Source organism: Mirounga angustirostris, unplaced genomic scaffold (genome assembly GCF_029215605.1).
Source record: "Mirounga angustirostris isolate CCGP_5_RB_7025 unplaced genomic scaffold, mMirAng1.0.hap1 SCAF_9, whole genome shotgun sequence".
NCBI lineage: Eukaryota > Metazoa > Chordata > Mammalia > Carnivora > Phocidae > Mirounga > Mirounga angustirostris.
This window is the reverse complement of record NW_026991717.1, coordinates 61,705,336-61,730,324: the sequence shown is the minus strand read 5'-3', so window position 1 is coordinate 61,730,324 and position 24,989 is coordinate 61,705,336. Positions and strand designations below refer to the sequence as shown.

General features: G+C 37.2%; 1 protein-coding gene across 25 annotated transcripts in view; it reads left to right on the top strand.

Annotated features, from left to right (window-relative positions):
• The window catches only part of MGA (MAX dimerization protein MGA), a 166,132-nt gene that overhangs the window by 94,459 nt on the left and 46,684 nt on the right, over nucleotides 1–24,989 (top strand). For all 25 annotated transcript variants that reach the window (XM_064570614.1, XM_064570615.1, XM_064570618.1 and 22 more), the window contains exons 3-9: nucleotides 2,539–3,487; nucleotides 4,264–4,342; nucleotides 4,463–4,558; nucleotides 13,611–13,742; nucleotides 14,163–14,267; nucleotides 15,457–16,118; nucleotides 17,206–17,551. In XM_064570614.1, the coding sequence (XP_064426684.1) occupies nucleotides 2,539–3,487; nucleotides 4,264–4,342; nucleotides 4,463–4,558; nucleotides 13,611–13,742; nucleotides 14,163–14,267; nucleotides 15,457–16,118; nucleotides 17,206–17,551 (2,369 nt within the window). The remainder of the gene's footprint in view (nucleotides 1–2,538; nucleotides 3,488–4,263; nucleotides 4,343–4,462; nucleotides 4,559–13,610; nucleotides 13,743–14,162; nucleotides 14,268–15,456; nucleotides 16,119–17,205; nucleotides 17,552–24,989) is intronic.

The following is a 24,989-nucleotide window of genomic DNA, read 5'->3' as shown; positions in this document are numbered from 1 at the left end:
TCTTTTTTCCTGATGTTTATAAGACTTTTCTCTTGATCTTTAATTTTCGGCTGCCTGATCTTTATGTGCCTAGGTTTGACTTTCTTTTTATTTATTCTCCTATGTATTAGCTGAGATTCTTGGATCTGTGGGTTAAAATCTTCCACTTTTGGGGTATTTTTGTTCATTTTTCTATCCAAATGTTCTCCTTTCTTTCTAAATGCCTTTTAGGAAGTGCAGTTCATACTATGTTAGGTCGTTTGGTGTTGTCCCACAGATTTGACACACCTTTTTTTTTTTTTTTTTTTGTACCCTTCATCTAGGTGATTTACTTTAATAAATTTTAGCTTCATGTTTCAGATGTGTTAGGGGTGGAATTGGACTCCTCTGCGACGGGAACTTGGAATATAAGTTGTGGGAGAGTACAAGTTCTTGGTTTTCAGGCCAGCTTCCTGCATCACTGTTGCTTATTCTGCGGAAGTGCCCTGGAGGGTAATTGGTGGGAGTGAGGACTAGTTTTCTCTTTCGGCTTCTCTAGATTTTAGTCTGCTCACACTCAGGTATTGAAAGTTTGACTGATTTCTCTGTATCTTACTAAAGATTCTTTATCACTGCTTTTTTTCTTTGTGCACTTGTGCTTCAGGCAATGTAAATGGTACTCAGCGTTTTTATTTATTTATTATTAAAAGATATCATTTATTATTTGACAGAGAGGCACACACAGCGAGAGAGGGAACACAAGCAGGCGGAGTGGGAGAGGGAGAAGCAGGCTTCCACGGAGCAGGGAGCCCGATGTAGGGCTTGATTCCAGGACCCTGGGATCATGACCTGAGTCCAAGGCAGATGCTTAACGACTGAGCCACCCAGGCGTCCCGGTACTCAGGGTTTAAAGCAGTATTCATCTGTGGCCAACTGGAGAAGGCTGGTCCCTCTCTAGAATTCAGTTCATTTGGACTTGTGACTAGAGATCTTTGAGGTCTTTAAAGAAGAGAAGGGTTTTAATTTACCTAGTGTTTTCTAATTGTTTTGACAGAATTGATTGTCTTTGTGATCTTCCACATTCTAACTGGAAGTGGAAGTCCTCCATTGAAGGATTTGAGTAAGATCAAGATCTTAAGTTGTGCAAGGAATGAGTAACTACGCATTGTTGTTAGGGTTGCTTTGTGTGTATTTGAGATTAATGAAAAATTTTACAAAGACAAGTGACTTTAATTGGGTTAGTGAGTAGTTCTAACAGATCCTCAAGTTATATTGGACAATTTATATGTTTTCAGTGGTTAATTGGGAGGAGGGGGAAGCTAAAAAGATGATTTTTTTTTTTAATGAATTATAAACACTGAGTTTAACTGGGTTGTATGTACTTGCCTTCAACTACCCTCCCCTTTTATTTTGGAAGAATTAATGGTGGATTCATTACATTGAAAGTGAGTTTTTCTATTTTATTTATTATTATTATTTTTAAAGATTTTATTTATTTGACAGAGAGACACAGTGAGAGCGGGAACACAAGCAGGGGGAGTGGGAGGGGGAGAAGCAGGCTTCCTGCGGAGCAGGGAGCCCGATGTGGGACTCGATCCCAGAACCCTGGGATCATGACCTGAGCTGAAGGCAGACACTTAATGACTGAGCCACCCATGTGCCCCGAGTTTTTCTTTTTTCTTTTTTTTTTTTTTTAAAGATTTTATTTATTTATCTGAGACAGAGAGAATGAGAGAGACAGAGAGCACATGAGAGGGGGGAGGGTCAGAGGGAGAAGCAGGCTCCCTGCTCGGCAGGGAGCCCGATGCGGGACTCAATCCCGGGACTCCAGGATCATGACCTGAGCCGAAGGCAGTCGCTTAACCAACTGAGCCACCCAGGCGCCCCCGAGTTTTTCTATTTTAAAGTTTACAATCACCTGGCAGCAACATTGTGAATATACTAAGAAACTACTGGCCTGTACATTTTTAAATTGTTAAAATGTTATATTTTATGTTTTTTTTTAAAGATTTTATTTTTAAGTAATTTCTACACCCATCATGGGGCTTATAACCCCAAGATAAAGGGTCGCATGCTCTAGCAACTGAGCCAGCCAGTTATGTTTTATGTTGTATGAATTTTATCTCAATTAAAACAGATCAGGCAGTTTGAAAGTCCTTTCCTGATGTTTATTGCAATTCTTAGTTGTAATGGACACTTGTTTGCTTTTTATTGTTAGTGGTTAATTGGTGTGTGGATTAGTTCTAGAGTTTGATTTTGGGTCATTGCCAGCTGACTTTCAAAATTGAGTTTATTTGAAAAATACCATTAGTAAATAAGTGTTATATCTTTCTTTTTATTTGTTATAAGGTTACTTACTAAAACCTACTCTTTATCCTATATAGTTTTTATGAGAAATTGATGGAAAGGATAAAAGTGTGATGTTGATAAACTGCTTTTGAGAACTTTGCCAAGTTATACAGTGTTTTTTGAAGAATGGCTCATGATATCTGATGTGTCACTTGGTTTCCAATAGTCTTCCTTTTTTTCCTCCTGAGTCTTAATTTTGCCCTTTTTAACCTCCCTCCCCTGTCTCTTCAGTCTCGTTGCCAACAATTTTGAAGACGGTTCCCATGTAGTGTCACCATTAGACCCGAATGGAAACTTCAATGTTGTTATTAAAGAGGAGCCTGTAGATGATTATGAATACGAACTTGCTGAGTGCCCGGAAGGGGTAACTATAAAACAGGAAGAGACAGATGAGGAAACAGATGTATACTCAAACAGTGATGATGATCCTATACTAGAGAAACAGCTAAAGAGGCACAATAAAGTTGATAACCTAGAAGCTGACCATCCGTCTTCTAAATGGCTACCAAATAGCCCATCAGGTGTTGCTCAAGCTAAAATGTTCAAGTTAGACGCTGGAAAGATGCCAGTAGTCTACCTGGAGCCCTGTGCTGTCACCAAAAGTACAGTGAAGATTTCTGAGCTCCCTGATAACATGCTTTCCACATCTCGAAAGGATAAATCTTCTGTATTGACAGAATTAGACTATTTGCCTACGTACATTGAAAACTCCAGTGAGACTGGCTTCTGCTTAGGCAAGGAATCAGAAAATGGTCTTAGAAAACATTCACCAGATCTCAGAGTGGTACAGAAATATCCCTTACTTAAAGAGCCTCAATGGAAATATCCTGAGCTATCTGACAGCATTAACACAGAAAGAATACCTGACAGTTCAAAGAGTTCAGCTGGGGACCCATTTTTAGGAAAAGAGGACTTGGGCAGAAGGAGAACAACTGTGCTTAAGATTTCAACAGCCTCCAAGGTTGTGAATGCTAATCAGAATGCCCCTTCAAATGTCCCTGGAAAAAGAGGGAGGCCACGAAAATTGAAACTCTCTAAGGCAGGGCGACCACCTAAAAACACAGGAAAATCTTTAACTTCTACAAAGAACACTCCTGTGGGTCCTGGGAGTACCTTTCCAGATGTGAAGCCTGATCTGGAAGACGTGGATGGTGTTCTCTTTGTTTCCTTTGAATCGAAGGTAAGATTATCATTTTCAGCATTTCTTTGGAGGTCAGATAGTGATTCTGGAATTGTATACTGGTTGATAACTAACTTAGAATCTTGTTTTTTCGAATGCACCTGCTAGGTGAAGATGTATGTGTAGGGAGGGGAGTGTCTCCAAAATGTTTGGTTTAATTAACAGGCTCCACTTAAGGTATTTTGTTTGAATGGACTTAAATGTCTGCTTTGGTTTCAGTTCATGATTGTTGAACTGTATTTAGCTGGAATTTTAAAAATTGTTGGATCTTACTGGAATTTACATCATTATGGACTCTAAAAAGGCATACATACATGAAAACTTGACTATTTTAGAATACCCCATCCTCTGATTTTCATCAACAATAACAGAGTACCACTGGGGAACTAATATTGTCTTAGAAATTCTGTTGTCTCACACAGATAGTTTATTTTACTGCAACTCTCCAACTACATTATTTTTCTTTTAGATCTTTATAGAAGCCTGGTATTTCTAAATTGGCTACAGAGAGGTTGAATTCTCTTTAGCTGGTCTTTTCCTCTCTGTTAATTGCTGAGTAATCTGTCTTTACATAGGCTATAAGAAATCAGTACATAAATTGGTATAAACAGTTTTATGAGCATATGAGCCTATTCAGATTTTTTTGCCTTTTTCCCTTCTGATTGAAATGCTGTTAATGTAGAACATTTAGAAAATATCGAATCAGAAAAAAAAGGTTCCTGGTTTACATTTAAACTTCTAGAAGTGATAGGAACTTCTTTCTTTTTTTTATATAGGAAGCTCTTGACATTCATGCAGTTGATGGGACAACTGAAGAACCCTGTAGTCTTCAGGCATCAGCCACAAATGACCCAGGTATTATATAATAGTTTAAAAGGAGAGATATTTGGGATTTGGCTCTAGAAGTGAAAGATGCAATCTTTCTTTTTCTTAGTATATAGCAACTTATTTTGTTATTGTTTGTTTTCTGAGTAGGTTGCAGAGCAAGAATTTCCCAGTTGGAAAAGGAATTGATAGAAGATTTGAAGGCCTTGCGGCATAAGCAGGTGATACATCCTGGTCTTCAAGAAGGTAATACTTAAAAAAAATAAAATAAAATACAAGCCAGTTTTTAATTTTGTTCTCTTTTTTTCTCTCCTTTCTTTTTTCCCCTTTTCTCCCTTCCCGGTTCTCCTTACCCATTTTTGTTTTTCCTCCTTCCCCCCCCGCATCCTTGATTTCATTTCTTTTAGTGCCTCTCTCAGCTTGTGTTTTTCTCTGATTCTTTCTCTTAATTTAAAAGCTTCTCTAGGGTTATTTGTTTTTTTTTATTATAACAAAAACCTTTCCAACTCTGAAGATATTGTCTCTGTGAAGCATAATATCTTATGCATAAAAACTATCATAATAAAGTATTTTCTTCCCTATTTCTTATTTTTAAGTTTTAGTTGCTTTTGTTTTGTTTTGTTTTGTTTTTTTTAAAGATTTTTTAAAATTTATTTGACCGAGAGAGAGACAGTGAGGGAACACAAGCAGGGGAGTGGGAGAGGGAGAAGCAGGCTTCCCACTGAGCAGGGAGCCCGATGTGGGGCTCGAACCCAGGACCCTGGGATCATGACCCGAGCTGAAGGCAGACGCTTAACGACTGAGCCACCCAGGCGCCCCATAGTTGCTTTTGTTTTTGTGTGCTTTTTTTTGTGTGTGGGGGGGTCCTACTTATTCTTATATACTTAGTAATATGTAAGTGTGTAAATAGAATACTTTTCTCATTGTGTGACTGTAAACATATTTTGTGTATTTCATGTATTGCCTGGGACGTCAGTTAAAATTTTCACTATTATCTCTATTTTGTTGTAATAAATTATCTTGGCTTTGATTATGTTGCTTAATCCCGTATTTTAATACTGAAATCTATACTAGTCCTACTTCTGACGTATGGTCAGAAGGCCGGTAGTAGCCTAACACTATGTCACAACGCCTACATCATTCACCTTACTTCATTTTTATCACATAGGCATTTTATCATCTCATATCGTCACAAGAAGAACAGTATAATATTTTGAGAAAGACCACACATTCCATAATTTTTATTGTAATATATTATAATCTATTATTTTCTCTTACTGTCCCTAATTTATAAACTTTATCATAAGTATGTATGTCTAGGAAAAAACATTGTGTGTGTGTGTATGTGTGTGTATCAGGGTTTGGTACTAGGTGGTTTCAGGCATCCACTGAAGGTCTTAGAATATATCCACTGTGGGTCTTAAAATGTATCCCCTGCAGATTAGGAGGGATTGCTCTATACTTATTACCATCATAGGAACTACTGACGTTGCCACTTGCTGTAAGTGAGAGATTGTAAACCATGCCCCAGTTTTTAGTTTCTTGTATATTTGATTTTAGGTGTGCTTTTTGGAGTAGTTTATTGAGTTTTTGACTATTAGTCAGCCCCCCCCCCCCCCCGCAAAGGATTGTTGAATTGATTTACATTATATAATGGATCATTTATATGAGAGTCTAAGTAGTATATGCTAACAAAATGATATATAAAATGATCATTCAGTTTCTAAATCAGCTAGTAATACTTGAAGAACTTTTGCTTTAATATGAGGCTGCTTGTGTGACAGTGTGGTCTTAGAGGGATACTGTGGATTGTAATGGGACAATTACAGTCACATCATAGTCTTAATAGTAAATAACATTATTGCTTATTGTTAGCTTTCATTTCTGCTATTTTATTTTAATAATATTCTCTTACCTCTATCAGTTAATTTTTCCTTTATCTTTTTTTCTCTCTCCTACTTCCATATTTTGTTAGTTATGTACTCTGATAATGTGTAAATATCTTTCAACTATCTTTCCCTACCTTTGTTTCCGTCTTAGTTCTAGAGGTAAATACGTTCAGACCTGCTGGTCTTTTTGCTTTGGTTTGTTTGCCTATTATTTCCTGGCTGGTTAAGGTTTGAGTTTGTTTTTTCCTTCTCCTACATACATTGTAGTCAAATCTAACTTTTTCCTCTGTGTAATTGTGGTTCAAAGTCAAATGCTCCTGGAAACTAAGCAGGTAGCCAAATAAAATTAGCCTGATTTTGTGTACGAGGTTGGACTCTTGACAGGCTGGAGCACAGGTGCCTCTTCTAAAGGGGCAATCACATCTGTGGATTATTGTCATATGGGAAGGTTGGCCCAGTATTTTCAGAAATTCTCATTGTTCAGTAAAAACTGAAGTCAGCATTTTTATGTAATGATGCTCAATTTCTAAGTGGTAGAAGCTGATACTGGTCTTTTGGGCGAAGCTTTAAACACTGAGCCAAACAAAATGTGGGTGAACCATCAGTTTTCATCTGCTATACGGATTCTGCATTTGGTGTCATGTACAAGTTTTTACTTAATCTTCATGTTGTTAAAATTAATTCAACTGTATTCTTACATAGTTTTATATTTTTTAAAAGATTTTATTTACTTATTTGAGAGAGAGAGTGCAAGTGGGGGTAGAAACAGAGGGGACAAGCATACTGCGCTGAGTGTGAAATCAGACACGGGGCTCAATCCCAGGACCCCATGATCATGACCTCAGCTGAAATTAAGAGTTGGACACTCAACTGACTGAGCCACCCAGCCGCCCCACATAGTTTTACTTAAAAAAAAAAACCAAAACCAAAAAAAAAACCAGTTAAATCTGTAATTCATAAGGTACTATTCATAAGGTGTGAGGTAGAGATCTGTTTTGGGTTTTTCTCTGTATTTTGTTTTGGCAGATATCCCTTCACTCCTCAACCTTTGTTTGTTAAGACTTAGAATTTCAGAAAAATAAGTTACACTGGCTAAGTATTCGTAGTAACTGTGAGTGATCCCAATCACAGGTGTCCCTTTAAGGTCCCTCTCTAAAAATTGATGATTGAAATAATTTGTTAAATTTTACTCCAATAATGTCATATTTCTTTGCTTTTCTGTTAACTGTGGAGTTACATTGTTTTTTAGAATATAAGCACTTAAAAATCTTTGAGCTGGAAACTCAAAATACTTGAAAAAAGTTTTGAGCTTGCTTTGAAGTTGTGGAAGAAATGTTAAGCCTGAGGAAGTGTTTTTACTAGTGGTGGTAGTCTTGTTGCTAAAATAAAGTAAGAATCTTAATTTTGTTTTCCACAGAACTATATTTTTTCTGTCTCCTGTACTACCTTTACTACATCCAAATTGATTTATTTCCTATCAACCTGAAATTATCATCTGTTTTTGAACTCTGAAGGTATTTTTGTAGAAGCATTTCTACTTCACTGCTACCAAGTCAATTCTATGTCAATTTAAAAATTTTTTAAAAAGATTTATTTACTTGAGAGCGAGAGAGAGCACACATGGGGGGCTAGGGGGGTGGAGAGACAGGGAGAGAGGAAGAAGCAGAGTCCCCGCTGAGCAGGGAGCTAGATGCAGGGCTTTACCCCAGGACCCTGGGATCATGACCTGAGCTGAAGGCCGATGCTTAATGATTGAGCCACCCAGGCATCCCTAAAATATTTTTTAAGGAGATAATAATTTAGCTAATTATTTTAGCTAAGTTTTAGGTTTGTAGAAAAATTGGGAACGTAGTAGAGTTCCCATATACTCTTCATTCCGTTTCCCTTATTATTAACATCTAACATTAGTGTATTTGTTACAGTTAGTGAGACAATATTGATATATTAATATATTTTTTAAAAATTTTATTTATTTGACAGAGAGACAGTGAGAGAGGAAGTACAAGCAGGGGGAGTGGGAGAGGGAGAAGCAGGGTTCCCGCTGAGCAGGGAGCCCAATGCAGGGCTCTATCCCAGGACCCTGGGATCATGACCTGAGCCGAAGGCAGATGCTTAATGACGGGAGCCACCCAGGCACCCCTCATATATTAATATTAACTGAGGTCCATTCAGATTGCCTTACTTTTTTTGTTCCAGGATTCCATCTAGGAAATCACATTTAGTAGTCATGTCTCGTTAGGATCCTCTTGGCTGGGACAGTTACTCAAAAAAAAAAAAAATTTTTTTTTTTTAAGATTTTTATTTATTTATTGAGAGAGAATGATAGATGAGAGGGGGGAAAGCCAGAGGGAGAAGCAGACTCCCCGCTGAGCAGGGAGCCCCCAACGCGGCACTCGATCCCGGGACTCCAGGATCATGACCCAAGCCAAAGGCAGTCGCTCAACCAACTGAGCCACCCAGGCGCCCTGTTTACTCACATTTTTAAATTTTTAATGACCTTGACAATTTTGAGGAGTACTGGTCAGATATTTTGTAGAATGTCTCTCAGTTGAGTTTCATCTGATGTTTTTCTCAAGGTTAGACTGAGGTTATATGTTCATAAGAGGAAGATCACAGAAGTGGAATGTCATTCTCATCCCGTTGTATCAAGGGTACATTTTATCAACATGATTTATCACTGACCTTTCCATGCTGTACTCTTTGGAAGGAAGTCACCGGGCAGTCCATATTTAGTGAGTAGGAAGTTATGCTTCACTTTCTTGAGGTGGAGTATGAGCATAAATTAATAGGAATTTCTCTGCACCAGAGAGTTACCTTTTTCCCCAAATTTTTAAAAAGTTTTTATTTTAGGGGGCGCCTGGGTGGCTCAGATGGTTAAGCATCTGCCTTCGGCTCAGGTCATGATCCCAGGGTCCTGGGATCGAGCCCCACATCGGGCTCCTTCCTCGGCGGGAAGCCTGCTTCTCCCTCTCCTTCTACTGCTCCCCCTGCTTGTGCTCTCTCACTCTCTCTGTCAAATAAATAAATAAAATCTTAAAAAAAAAAAAAAGTGTTACGAGGGCGCCTGGGTGGCTCAGTTGGTTAAGCGACTGCCTTTGGCTCAGGTCATGATCCTGGAGTCCTTGGATCGAGTCCCGCATTGGGCTCCCTGCTCGGCAGGGAGCCTGCTTCTCCCTCTGACCCTCCCCCTCTCATGTGCTCTCTGTCTCTCTCATTCTCTCTGTCTCAAATAAATAAATAAATCTTTAAAAAAAAAAGTGTTTATTTTAATTCCAGTTAGTTAACATACAGTTATATTAGGTTCCGATGTACAGTATAGTGATATATCATTTCCATACATCACCCAGTTCTTATCACAAGTACACACCTTAATCCCCATCCCCTATGTCCCCCACCCCCCCACTCCTCTCCCCTCTGGTGACCATCAGTTTGTTCTCTATAATTAAGAGTCTGTTTCTTCATTTGTTTCTCTTTGTTCATTTGTTTTGTTTCTTAAATTCCACGTATGAGTGAAAATACATGGTATTTGTGTTATCTGATTGACTTACGTCGCTTCACATTGTACTGTAAGGTTGTTGCAACCTATCTATTATATCGCTAATGAACTTTTGTCAGTTATAATGTTAAATTCCTTTATGGCCATCTTTCTAGAGCTCTGTGACAATTTTTAGTTAAAAAATATTCTGAGTGTAGTGTTAAATTGACAGTTACCTGGAGCTTTTCTGTTTTATATATATTTGCTTTTCTGTTCTCTGCTGGTTAGTTACATAGGAGTTTATTCCTCTTGAATGTGTTTTTGTGGGTCCTTTATATTTTAGTGTGTTTAGCTGGGGCAGGCATTTTTTAAAATGCTTTATTTTTTAGAGAGCGCGAGCGTGCTGGTGCGCACAAGTGCGCACATGCGCACAGGCAGGGGGAGGAGCAAAGGGCGGGGAGAGAATTTCAAGCAGGCTCCATGCCCAGCGTGGAGCCGATTTGGGGCGCAGTCTCATGACCCTGAGATTATGACTGAGCCAAAGTCAAGAGTCAGTTGACGCTTAATCAACTGAACCACCCAGGCATCCCAGGCTTTTTTTTTTTTTTTTTTTTTTTTTAAACTATGGTGAGTCTGCCTTTGAACCTGAAGTGTATCTTTTTTTCAGTTCTAGCTTTAGGAGTCTTTTTTTTTGTAATGGTGTGATAATATGTTTTTAAGAAGTAGTTCCTAATCTGGTGGAAAGGTAAAAGCATTTAGAAGTTATAATTTAGTTTAAACCGTCATATGTGGAAAGGATTTTGTTTTTGGGGGATATGCTCTCTGCGAATTATTTAGCTATCTTCTGCAACTTACTCTTCGTTCATAGGAAACCAACTAAGTCTAAGGTCTCTCTCTAGTATGTGTTAAATGGGGAAGGATTTTCTTGCAGGGCAAACATTTCAGGATAGTATAGATAAGCTAAATTGGGAATTACTTTGAACATGGTTTATGTGCCATTGACTTTTACTTTTATGGCTTTAAAAATATTGATAGGTATATTTAAAATAAATTTCATCTTTTTGTTGTTTTTAGAACTTGCTTTCACTTTTGGGGGAAAGTGGAAGTTTAAAATACAAGTAAACACAGACAAGAAAATAGGAAAAACAGTCTCTAAATTTGATTGTGTGGGGTCTAGAGTTTGTAGGTCTACATATAGGTACATTTTTTTTATCAACTTAATTCCTTTTTTTTTAATCATCTATGTAGGCAGCTGTTCTGGCATTTTTTGGTCAATAATAAGTATTTTTCTCTTCTCAAAACACTAGAATATCTTATTTTATCCTTTATTTAGGATTCAGTTCTCACTTGAATTTCTGAGTATATTGCTTTGTGGTTCCACTCTGCTGTCCCTTCCCACCTTTCCTAGTTAATTCTACTTATTCGAATTTAAGAATTACATACTCAGTAAAATTTTACCACATTCCCTTGGGCTTTTCAAGTGTTACTTCTTTTGCTTACCTCTCTTGGGACTTATTTATGCCATTATAACTTCTAAAGAGTCAGTTGGGAAAATAACACTAAAGTTCCTTGAGGTCTGGGAAACGTCTTTTATCTCTATTACCATCTGTATTACAGAGTATTTCATAGAGAAGGTACAATAAATCCTTAAAACATAAAACCCGGTATGGTGGATTAATATTTTAATTGATGAGGAAGTGAAAGCCATGAGAAATTTAGCTCAAACACAAGATAGAAACCAGTTGTTTTGACTTCCAATTGTATTTTTACCTGATTGATTGGAAACATGAGGAAAGACTTAAAAGATTTTATTTTTGGGGTGTCTGGGTGGCTCATTTGGTTAATAACTGTAGAGCTGGTTGTCTCCAGCTACAAGCAGCCTCAGATTTATCCCAGTTTTTTGTATAATTATCATTTTTTAAAAGATTTTATTTATTTGACAGAGCACGCACAAGCAGGGGGAGCAGCAGAGGGAGAGGGAGAAGCATGCTCCCCACTGAGTAGGGAGCCCGATGGGGGTGGGGGTGGGGGGCCTTGATCCCAGGACTGACCCGAGCCAAAGGCAGACACTTAACTGACTAAGCCACCCAGGTACCCCTAATTAATCATTTTATGTGCTGTTATACAAGAAGGATTCAGAATAACTAAGTGTATCATTAAACTTCTTAGTAAATACCAGACTCTACAGACGAAGTAGAAAACAAATTTATTAAAGAGTATTAGATGACTTACACAATCTCCTGAAAAGCCAGAAAAACACACTCTGGGACTGCAGTCAGAAAAATGCCCACATTACTTTTGTTGAATGCTCATACAGGCAGTCCCACAACACTGGACAATCACCACCATTTTAATATGGACATTGCACACAGTATACGTAGAGCTAGGACCTTGGTTACTTCTGCCTCTAAAAATTCTTTACTTGGCCAAACACCGTCACCCTCGTTCACACAGTTCTGCGTAGTATCCCTTCATGGTGCTCTTTCCCAAATTGAAGTCTTTCATGGGTACATTGGCAAAAACTGTTACATGTCTGCACATAAACTGCAAGGGAAGGTGGAAGATGAATTTTTCCTAACACCCACCTTGCAGAGGTTGGTGTTATAATGGAGAAAAGTAACAGCTGGGGGAAGGGTGTTGAAATATTTTGGGCAGCCACAAATATGTTGAGCACTCACAATATCCAATACAATTTGAACATGAACATACCCCAATATATAGCAATTCAATTCCTGGTTAAATGTCTCAAGGAAAAGCTAAATGCACTAGAGAAGCTCTCACACATCACATATGTGATGCACATTGTACACAATGAATAATTACACTGGAGCATTGCTTTTAATTATTAAAAATAGGAAAAAACTAAAATGGGTGAAGGGAGCTGGGAGATACAGGCTTCCAGTTAGGGAATGAGTAAGTCATAGGAATGAAAGGTACAGCATAAGGAATATAGTCAGTGGTATTTTAACACTGTGTGTCAGCTATACTCAAAAAATTAAAAAGAAAAATAGGAAACAACCTAATTCTCATCTGTAGAAGAATGGTGAATAAATTGGGAGTACTATATATTCATAATCTGGAGTAGTGTACAGTGGTGAAAATAAATGATCCAGAGATAAATCTGTCAACATAGACAAATCTCAGTTGTAAAATGTTAAGGGGAAAAGAAACCACCAAAAGCTGTAAAAGGATATGTTAAGTAAATACTTTCCCAAAAGATTACCTCTTAATCTACAAATAAGTTATATTTAAGGTTCAGTTAACCATAAATATCACTAATAATTACAAGGGAATTAGGAACCATAATTCGGGCCAGAAGCTTAGTTTATGGCAAATTTGTATTAAATGTTCTAGAAAGTCTCTGGATCACAAAGGATCTTAATTCTTCTATGTTTATGTATTAGTTATCCATTGTTGCTTAACAAATTACCATAAACTTAAGATACATACTGTCTCGTTTTCTTTGGATTGGGAGTTTGGGCATGGCTTAACTGGGTTCTCTGCTTTATGTCTCACAGTGCATCAGTCAAGATGTCAGGTCTGGTTTCTCCTCAGAGGCTTGACTGGGGAAGATTCTGCTTCCAGTTTCCCTCAGGTTGTTGGCAGAATTTATACCCTTGCAGCTTTAGCAGGATGGGTGATACATGCACTCATATTATCACATACACCAAATCATGTACATCCCATCCCTTTGGCCACTTTTTGTATGCTAGAAATAAAGCACAGGCCCTATTCGCAATCAAGGGAAGCGGAAGAGGGAGGATTACAGAAATACGTAATATCAGGAGGTGAGAATCATGGGGTCACCTTAAAATCCCTCTGCCACTTTTTTTTATTTTTATTTTCTGCTGTCCACTCTGTCCGTACCCTCTCCCCACACCTCAAAAGTTAAAAAAAAAAAAAAAAAGTAACTTGTGGTTCTCTTTCCTTGTAGTGGGCTTAAAATTGAATTCAGTGGATCCGACAATGAGCATTGATCTTAAGTATTTGGGAGTACAGCTACCTTTGGCTCCAGCCACTAGCTTTCCTTTCTGGAACCTTACGGGAACCAACCCTGCCTCTCCTGGTGAGTGTGTAGTATTTGTAAAGTCAAAGTTGTGTTATAAATAAAAAACTACCTTTGTTAGAGACATTTAGGATATTCTAAGGTAGATTTTTTTGCCTAGTGGCATAGTCTTAATGATTTATACATTTTAATTTTATTTTTTTAAAAGATTTTATTTATTTGAGAGGGAAAGAGAGAGAGAGAAACAGCATGAGAGGGGAGAGGGTCAGAGGGAGAAGCAGGCTCCCTGCTGAGCAGGGAGCCCAATGTGGGACTCGATCCCAGGACCCCGGGATCATGACCTGAGCCAAAGGCAGTTGCTTAACTAACTGAGCCACCCAGGCACTCTGATTTATACAATTTAGATTAAGTTTTAATAATTAGATGTTAAATATTAGCTGGCTTGAATTTTGGTCATCTCATTTACTTTTTCTTTTATAGATGCTGGGTTTCCCTTTGTTTCTAGGACAGGGAAGACCAATGACTTCACCAAAATCAAGGGATGGAGGGGAAAGTTTCATAGTGCTTCTGCATCTAGGAGTGAAGGTAATCAGCTTTTTAAAAAATTGTAAATGTGGTCTGAAACATGTGGCCCAAGCCTTTTTTTAAAAGTAAGTTTTGGTGGTTTTTCTTCATCTCTTCTTTGCATGCCTTAAAATAAATGGAAAATAATTGTCTTGCCAATGTCTCTTCATTCCCTGTGTTCCATATCCCTAACCATGTCAGGTTTGAATAATCCCTGAACCCTTTTTTAATTGTACTTCCTTTCTGTTACTCCTACAGTTATTTTTTTCATTTTCATTTTTTAGTTTTTGTGGGTGGTGGGGGGACACAGAGGGAGAGGGAGAAAGAATCTTAAGCAGGTTCCATGCCCAGCGCAGAGCCTGATGTGGGGCTCGATCTCACAACCCTGAGATCATGACCTGAGCCGAAATCGAGAGTTGGATGCTTAACTGAGCCACCTGGGCTCCCCACTCCTCTAGTTATCATAAGCATCATTCTCAAGTATTATTTCAGAACTGTATACTTCAGAGTTGTAGAGTGATTCCTGACAGCATTACACTTCCAAGTAAACTTCTAACCCAAATGTTGTGACTGTATGCCTGTTGGTCTCCTTTCTTAGTGCTTTTCCTACTGCACTTATTTGCAGTTTACATTCTAGCCAGATAAATTGACCATGTATCCAAAATAGTTTTTCTCATCTTTGAATCTTTGTACAGTGTTATAATAGTATAATGCTTGTCTGTCTACTACATTTGCTTTTTCACTCTAAAAACTAAATTTTATACTCCTCTCTTTTTTGTGTCTGTGTTTTACATCAGAGTCCAGGTACTACAGTCTTTTAAATAATCTCTTGGTGTTCTGTTGAGGTTTGACTTAAGTATAATTTTTGCTCTTATGTTTTTACTTAAATGTGGTTTCTCTGCTAAGGTCATAAGTTGTCAAAGGTTGTAGACTCCTAATGTTAATTATTACTATTGTTAGCACTTCACAAAAATTAATGTAAATATATGTAATGAGATGGTTTTAGATAATGGGGGATTTTAATGTAATGAATATATGATTCCATCTCTTCACTTGGTTTAATATTATGTATTTTTCCTATGTTCTGAGGAGGGACAATTTAGATGATTCAGTAGCTTATAACTTAATACTCTTGACCTTTTTAAGTGTATTTTTCTAGAGATCTAAAGATCTGCCATATATTTAAGTATCTGCATCTCTTTATTTCTAGGTGGAAATTCAGAAGGTCCACTGAAAAACCGTTCTGCTTTCTGCAGTGATAAGCTAGATGAGTACTTGGAAAATGAAGGCAAGCTGATGGAAACAAGTATGGGTTTCTCTTCTAATGCTCCCACATCTCCTGTGGTATACCAGCTTCCCACCAAGAGTACCAGCTATGTACGAACGCTTGACAGTGTACTAAAGAAACAATCTACCGTTTCCCCTTCTACCTCCTACTCTTTGAAACCTCATTCTGTGCCCCCTGCTTCTCGAAAGGCAAAGTCTCAAAACAAACAGGCAACTTTTGGTGGCCGAACTAAATCATCTTACAAATCCATTTTACCCTACCCTGTTTCACCAAAGCAGAAACATGCTCATATGATTCCAGGAGATAAGGTTGCCAAGAATTCTTCAAGTACCATCTTAGAAAATCAGGTGAATAACTTTGTTGTGCCAACTTTAGATGAAAATACATTTCCAAAGCAAATTAGTTTGCGGCAGGCACACCAGCAGCAGCAGCAACAGCAACAGGGAACTCGCCCTCCAGGCTTGTCTAAATCTCAAGTGAAGCTAATGGACCTGGAAGACTGTGCACTTTGGGAAGGAAAACCAAGGACCTATATCACTGAAGAGCGAGCGGATGTATCCTTAACAACGCTGCTTACTGCTCAAGTAAGTATCTCTTGGTTTTTTTAGAAGTGTATTAGTTCATGGTTGGAAAGAATTAGGTTAGTGAGGGGAAATGGGAATGGGCTTTTTGGCGGAAGGATGGGGCATTGAGTTACTTTCCTGATAGGATAATTAAGGAGATTGTCTTGTCTTCTGTATTCTTTATAACTAGACATCTTAGTGTAGATCCCCTCCTGCCAGTAGAGGGAGACAGTACAGTTGTGCTTTTCCGTAGTCTTTCACCTTGTAAAAAGTCAGCTGGCCATTCTGAAAATCTCTAATTTCATTCTCTAGCATGTGGGCAAGTATGTTTGCTAATCTTGTTAAAACTGTTTTGAAAGTTCTCCTTAAAAGGTACTACATTTCAGAAAAAAAATTTTTTTTTCCCCAGAAAATTTTTAAAAATTACAAACCTGTGGAGAAAAAGCTTTTGTGTTTTATAAAATTTTATATTGAGAATTTTTTACTTATTGATTTACCTATCTTAGCAGCCTCTGGTGCATGTGAAAAGATACAACAGCATGTGCCTAATTTTTTTTTTTTTTTTTTTTGGTCATGAAATTTTTGTGCCTTAACCTTCCATTTTTAAATTATGTGACTAAATTCTAGACCTGAAGATCATGAGATGTTGGGATTAAATACACAGTATGTCCTTTATTATTAATCATCCCTAAAGACTGTTATGTACATATTATCCTATTCCCTTTTTATTAGTTACTGGAAAGCAGGTGTCAGCAAACTATTTTTGTAAAGGGTCAGGCAGTAAATATTTTAGGCTTTGTAGGCCATACACACTCTGTTGCATTTACTCAACATTATGTGTGATTTCTACTGAGAATAAATTCATCACTATTGGTACTCTGGCTCATAGTTAATTTAAATAGTCTCTTGTCTGTGCTATGCTTTAGAAAGGCAGATTGTTCAGAATCCTGGTTATATTTATGTTCCATCCTTTAAATATACTGCTAATCTTGTGCTATTAGTACTGAGTGTTCAGAGTCCAAAAAGGCAGACTAGTATTTGACTTGTAAGTAGTGGGTGGTGTTGGGACATAATTCAGTAGATTTACAAATTTTTATTTTAACTTTAGGCGTCTCTCAAAACTAAACCCATCCACACAATCATAAGGAAACGAGCCCCTCCATGCAACAATGACTTCTGTCGATTGGGTTGCGTGTGTTCCAGTCTAGCTTTGGAGAAGCGCCAGCCTGCTCACTGCCGCCGACCAGACTGCATGTTTGGCTGCACGTGTTTGAAAAGAAAGGTTGTACTTGTTAAAGGAGGCTCCAAAGCTAAGCATTTCCAGAGGAAAGCTGCTCATCGTGATCCAGTATTTTATGATGCTTTGGGAGAGGAGCAAAGAGAAGAAGAAGAGGGAGTCAGGGAGGAGGAAGAACAATTGAAAGAGAAAAAGAGGAGAAAGAAGCTAGAATACAGTGAGTATTAATTGAGAGTTAAAAGTGTATAGTTTTATTTTTTTTAGAACAGTTTGGTTATTTCAAATATTACTGTTATTTATTTTAATCCTTCAATCAGTGGTCTAGTAAGAATTTTGAGAAATTCTTTTTCTTAAACGTTCTTTCTTTGTGGCTTGTGTGCACACACACACACCTTTTTTTAAATGTAATTTTTCTTTTGAAGATGGCTTTTTTGTATTCCTTTTGAATCATTCTCTCATTTGGACTTCCAGAATGCCTTTGAAGCTTCACCTATTTTTCTGTCTCCCTTTTCTTCCCATGTTCTTTGAATATGCAGATGATCAGTATAACGCATCACTCCCTCCCCCCCCAGCTTTTATTGAGGTATAATTGACAAGTACAATTTGCATATGTTTAAAGTGTATAACATGACTATTTGGCATATGTATACATTGTGACATTATCACAGTCAAGTCAGCTAATATATCTCATTATTTTCTAAAAGAAAAAATTTGTAACAAGACCCTCTGGTCCTGGTTTGAGCCATTCACCAGGTGATTGGAGTTTTGGGGACAGGATAAGGGCATAACTGAGTTAAGCATTATGTACTATTTTGAAAAGCTTATTTTTCCTTTTTGATAAAATATTAAGTAGACCCACCAAATTACATATTGTATCATTCTTGATTTTTTTCCTTTCTACTATAGCTTTTTATTTTGTTCACATACGTTGAATATATATTTCCCTTACAACTGAAGATTTTTTTGCTTCTTAGTTTAGGAGACTAATATTCCTTTTTTGGCAATTTATATTTACATTCACTGTTGATTGCCACATACTTTTTCAGTCATAGTAGATGTTTAATATTTCAGTGTATGTTCTTCCAGGATTTTCTGTTAATACACTTGTGTGTATACATACATGTTTACATAGAAATGGAACTTGTGTGTATGTGGTATCATAACCTTTAGAAGTTTGGTATCATAAAGTCATGTTTTGTTTTCCATATCAACAAGTATAGATCTATATTATAATTTTAGTTTTAATGGCTTCATATTATTACAGTCCTTTTGGTCAGACATTTAGCCTTTTTATATTTTCTTTATTATAAACAGTACAGTGATGAACATCCATGTTCATGATAGGCTATTAAAAGTGGAATTGCTGTGGCAGTGAGAGCACTTTGAAGGTTTATAGATGTTTCTAGGGTTGTACCAAGGTACATATTTACCAGTAGTTGGATAGTGCTGGATTTTCTATACTCTTAACACTGAATAGTTCAACTGATAGGCAGAAATTGATATTTTGTTTTAAAATTTATATTTCTTCAAGTAGTGGGTAGATTGTCCATTTGTCATAAACTTTCTTCTGTAAATTTGACTTTTTGAATTCTTTGCATGTGTTTTTCCCTACATTTCTTTTAAGATTTCATTTATTTATTTGACAGAGAGAGAGCACAGGCAGGGGGAGTGGCAGGCAGAGGGAGGGGGAGAAGCAGGCTCCCTGCTGAGCAGGGAGCCTGATGTGGGGCTTGATCCCAGGACCCTAAGATCATGACCTGAGCCAAAGGCAGCCGCTTAATTGGCTGAGCCACCCAGGCGCCCCTTTCCCTACATTTCCAAGAGCTTCATTTTTCACAGGTTATAATTTTGTAATTTATATTTCAGTTTTGTTAATAGTTCTTCCCTATTCTCTCATTTGCTCTGAAAAAGGAAAAAGCAGGGATGGTTAAGTCTAGTGGTCTTTTTAAAAAAATTTTATGTTTTCTGTCTTTGGAGTCTTGCTTAGAATGTCTTTATCTGCAAGATTTTAAAAAATACTAATTAGATTAATAAATGGGCTTAAAATAAATAATATGATCTGGAATTTATTTGGTGTGAAATTTGTAGTAGGGAATCTTTTCTTTCTAATATGGCTAGGCAGTTTTTTTTTTTTTTTTTTTTAAGATTTATTTATTTGCGAGAGAGAATGAGAGAGAGCACATGAGAGAGGGGAGGGTCAGAGGGAGAAGCAGACTCCCTGCCGAGCAGGGAGCCCGATGCGGGACTCGATCCAGGGACTCCAGGATCATGACCTGAGCTGAAGGCAGTCGCTTAACCAACTGAGCCACCCAGGCGCCCATGGCTAGGCAGTTTTACCATGACTTACTGCGAAGAAATACTTTACCTACTGGCTTAAAATGTCACCTGTCATTTAGTAAATTGAAAAATATTTATGTCTGTGCCTGTTTCTGGTTTCTGCTATTTTGTGATCAGTGCCAGGCTATTCTAATTGCTATTTCAGTGTTTAAATAAGATACTGCCTCCATATACCTAAACAATCTTTATATAAATAAGATTTAAAAGGTTTAAAATGAAATAAAAGAGGGAATTATTAGTTTAGTTCTATGTATCTCCTGAGTTTTTTCCCATTTTGCACTTTAAAGCAATACTTTTCCATTTCAAAGTAACAAGAATAAGTTATAGAAGCCATGTAAGTATGAAAAGTATGTATCTGTTAGGCTTTATTAATTTGCTTTTTTGCTTAAGTGTATTTACCCTGTGTCTTATTCTTGACCTGAATTAACTCCAAAAGCTAGCCAATTATCAAAGTAGTTTCTGTTTTTCTCACTGATAAAAAACATGTCTTACTGTGCTCTAGGAGCCATCAGTTTTCTTGTACTGTTAGGGAAGATGAGGAAAGGAAGGAAGATACTTTTGTTATGACTGCTATGGAAAAGGAACAGAAATAGGGAAGAATTCTTGGAGGCAAAAATGTTGCTGAAACCAAAACCAAACAAAAATAGACATAAAAACTGGAAGAAGATGAAATCTTTTAGGCTGTTTTGAAAAAAGGTAAGTGATGAGAAAAAAATTGATTTAGAGAAGTTGTAGAGGTAAGAAAATGAAAGAGGAAATACTCAAATGATGGAAAAAGTATCTCCAAAGGACATGAAATTTCAGTTTTAAAGGGTCCCCTGAATAGCAGGCAATAACAACTAAGAAGATTCTATCTAGACACATGTTTCTGACATTTGTAGATTAAGAATAAAGAAGATACTCTGATCTCTTTTAAAGAGAAACCACTTTGTTTAGGAAGGATTTAAAATCAATTTGATGTCAAAGAGATCATCATCATCAGTAATTAACACTGATTTAAAAAATTAGGGGCACTTGGGTGGCTCAGTTGGTTAAGCGACTGCCTTCGGCTCGGGTCATGATCCTGGAGTCCCGGGATCGAGTCCCGCGTCGGGCTCCCCGCTCGGCGGGGAGTCTGCTTCTCCCTCTGACCCTCCCCCTCTCATGCTCTCTGTCTCCCATTCTCTCTCTCAGATAAATAAATAAAACCTTAAAAAAAAAAAAGATTAAAAAAAAATTAATTTTTAAGTGTACTCTTGATTAAGAGTACTCTTTAATCCCATCCCCTATTTCCTTTCCCCCAAACTTCCCCTCTGATAACCATCTGTTTGTTCTCTATAGTTAAGTTGGCTTGTCTTTTTTGTTTTCTTTTGCTCATTTGTTTCTTAAATTCCACATGTGAGTGAGATCATATGGTATTTGTCTTCCTCTGAATGACTGGTTTCACTTAGCAATATATTGTCTAGCTCCATCCATGTCGTTGGAAATGGCAAGATTTCATTTTTTCTTATGGCTGAATAATACTCCATTGTATATATATACTACCTCTTCTTTATCCATTCATCAGTCAGTGGACACTTGGGCTGTTTTCATAATTTGGCTATTGTAAATAATGCTGCCATTAACATAGGGGTGCATGGATCCCTTTGATTTAGTGTTTCTGTAGTTTTTGGGTAAATATCCAGTAGTGTGATTCCTGGATCATAGGGTAGTTCTATTTTTAACTTTTTGAGGAACCTCCATACTGTTTTCCAGAGTGGCCGCACCAGTTTACATTCCCACCAACAGTGCAAGAGGGTTCCTTTCTTCCCCCACATTGTCTTCAACGCTTGTTGTTTCTTGTGTTTTTGATTTTAGCCATTCTGATGAGTGTGAGGTGATATTTCATTATAGTTTTGATTTGCATTTCCCTGATGATGAGTGATGTTGTGCATCTTTTCATGGTCTGTTGGTTATCCCTCTTTATGCAGAGCACTCTGTGAGGGTTATACCATTTAAATCTTAAAACCTGTTATAAAAGGGCTTCTCCATTTTACAAATGCACTAATTGTTTGCTTAGAGAGTTTATGTAACTTGTTCCCCAAGGTCAACTTGGTTTTAAGGGAGTGGTAGAGATTTGAACCCAAGTTTTTCTGACTTGAAAGTCTTCATGTTTTTTTTTCTATTGTATAAAATATGATTTTTGATATTTGGCCTTCACCTGATCATCTCTTTACCCTTTTGTATGTAAAAAAAAAAAAATACTGCTGCTAATGTAAAGGCACTGTGCTTAGCTACCATGGGTGGTACCAAGAGAAAGGATAAAACATGACATTTCTGCTTTCTTAAGCCCACTTAGAGTTTTGTTGGAGACGTGTCTCTATCTACAAGTTAACTATGTAAAGGGAAGAAAAAAAAATTGATACCTGATTAGGAAAAAAGGAGAACACACAAATTACCAATATCAGGAATGAAAATTTACATTACTACAGACATCCAAAGGTTAATAGAGAACAGTTTAATGCCAATAAATTAGACAGATGAAATGGACAAAAACTTTGTTAGACACAAAGCTACCAAACTCACTCAAGAAGAAATAAGTACCTGCTTACCCCTATACAAATGAACTTGTAGTGAAATACTCCACAGTAAGGACTCTAGGTCCAGATGCCTTCACTGGTGAATTTGCAAACATTTAAGGAAGAAATAATGCCCATTTTATGTAAATGCCTCCATAAAATGATCTTATTCTATGAGACCAACATAATACTGGTTTGATACTCAAGCCAGAAAAAGACATTACAAGAAAATGGTAGAGTACTATCTCTCATGAACATATGTACAGATTATAAATACAATTTTAACATAACAAATCCAGGAATATATTTAAAGAATAAATACATCATGACCAAGTGGCATTTACCCCAGTGGTGCATGGTTGATTTAACATTTGGAAATAATCAGAGCGTTGTTCACCATTATCATAATAGACTTAAAAAAGAAAAAGGCCATATTATCATTTCTTTTTTAAAGATTTTATTTATTAGAGCACATGTGGGGGGAGGAGCAGAGGGAGAGGGAAAAGCAGACTCCCCACTGAGCAGGAAGCTTGATGTGGGGCTCAATCATGGGGCTCTGGGAACTTGACCTGAGTGGAAGGCAGACACTTAACCAACTGAGCCACCCAGGTGCTTCCATATTATCATTTCAATAGATATTTTAAAAAATGGACAAAATCCATTTCTGGTAAACATTCTTAAGCATAACAGAAGGAAACTTTCTCAATCTGATAAAGAGCATCTATGGAAAACTCTACAAACAACAATTAATTGTGAAAGACTGCTTTCCCCCCAGTGATTAGGAATGAGGACAATGTCCTCTTTTGCCATGTCTATTTAAAATTGTATTGGGGGTCCTAGCTAGTGCAGTAAGGCATGAAAAAGAAAATGCATCCAGATTGGAAAAAGAAGTAAATTGGTTTTATTCATACACTGGAAAATCCTAAGGAATCTACAAAAATACTACTAGAACTATGTTAGTTTAGCGAACTTACAGCATACAATAATATCAGTAGACAATATATTTGTATATATGCCAATAAAAACTGGAAATTGAGATAAAAAGTACCATTTAAAATAGCATCCAAATAAACCAGACACTTAAGAATAAATCTGACAAAAGTTGCCTAAGACCTTTTTTTTTTTTTTAAGATTTTATTTATTTATTTGAGAGAGAAAGAATGAGACAGAGAGAGAGCATGAGAGGGGGGAGGGTCAGAGGGAGAAGCAGACTCCCTGCTGAGCAGGGAGCCCGATGCGGGACTCGATCCCGGGACTCCAGGATCATGACCTGAGCTGAAGGCAGTCGCTTAACCAACTGAGCCACCCAGGCATCCTGCCTAAGACCTCTTTATTAAAAACTACAAAACATTGTTGAGAGCACTTTTTAAAAACTAAATAAATGGAGAGGTAGACTGTTTTTGTACATCTGAGGACTCTCTTGGTAAGATACAATTCTCCACAAATTGATTTATAAATAAATAAATGCTCTTCATGGGGCACCTGGTTGTTCATTCGGTTAAGCATTTGCCTTCGGTTCAGGTCATGATCCGGGAGTCCTGGGATCGAGCCCTGCATCGGGCTTCCTGCTCAGCTTCTCTGCCCCTCACCCCACTCTCATGCTCTTTCTCACTCTCTCTCAAATAAATAAATAAAATATTTTTTTTAAAAAATGCTCTTCTGATGAAAATCCCAGCAGGGTTTTTTGGTAGAAATTTTCAAGTTGTTCGTATAATTTGTATGGAAAAGCAAAGAACTGAGAATGGCTTGGCTATTTGCCAGTTTCAATAAAGAACATAGTTGGTAGACTTACACTACCAGATTTTAAGACTTACTGTAAAGCTGAAGTATTTGGGATAAAGACTTAGAGATCAGTGAGACAGAATAGCGAATTCAGAAGTTGATACACAAAAGTACAAAACCAATGAATGCAATGAATTTTTGGCACAATGCCAAGTCAGTTTAATGAGGAAATGATGATTTTCTCAACAAATGGATCTGGAGCAATTTGATAGCTAGAAATCACCCTCTCCTGCCTCCAAAAATAAAATGAGAACCTCAGTCATGACTTTACATTATATATAAAAATTATTTCAAGATTTAAGAGTTCATGTCTTAGATTAAATGTAAATACTTTAAAGTATACAATGTATAGAAGAAAATAAAGGAAAAAAATCCTTTGTGACCTGTGGCTCATAAAGATTTTTAAAATAGGACACCAAAACCATGATCATAAATGTCAGAAAATATAATGAAATTGAATTTCTCAATTAAAAACTTGCTTTCCAGAAGACCTGTTAAAATTAAAAGACAGGCCATAAACTAAGAGAAATACTGTAAAAAACATCTAGCCAACATAGGACTTGTATCTGTAATGAAGAGCCTTTTTTTTTTTTTTTAAAGATTTTATTTATTAATTTGAGAGAGAGCATGAGCTGGGGGAGGGGCAGAGTGAGAGGGAGAAGCAGACTCTGCTGAGCAGGGAACTCGACTCAGGGCTGGAACCCAGAACCCCAAGATCATGACCGGAGCTGAAGTCAGATGCCCAACTGACTGTGCCACCCAGGTGGCCCTGTCTGTAATAAAGAATTCTTAAAATTCACAAAATACTACAAACTCAAAAGGCAGTCAAAATAATTAAAGAAATGAACAGAAAAATGAAAAGACCTTAATAGGTATACAAACAGAAGATGAAGCACATGAAAAGGTATCAGTAGTCATTAAAAAATGCTTATTAAAGTCACAAGGAGGCTCTCTGCTCCTCCCTGATCAACAGATAGCCTCATCTTCTGGTGCAGTGCC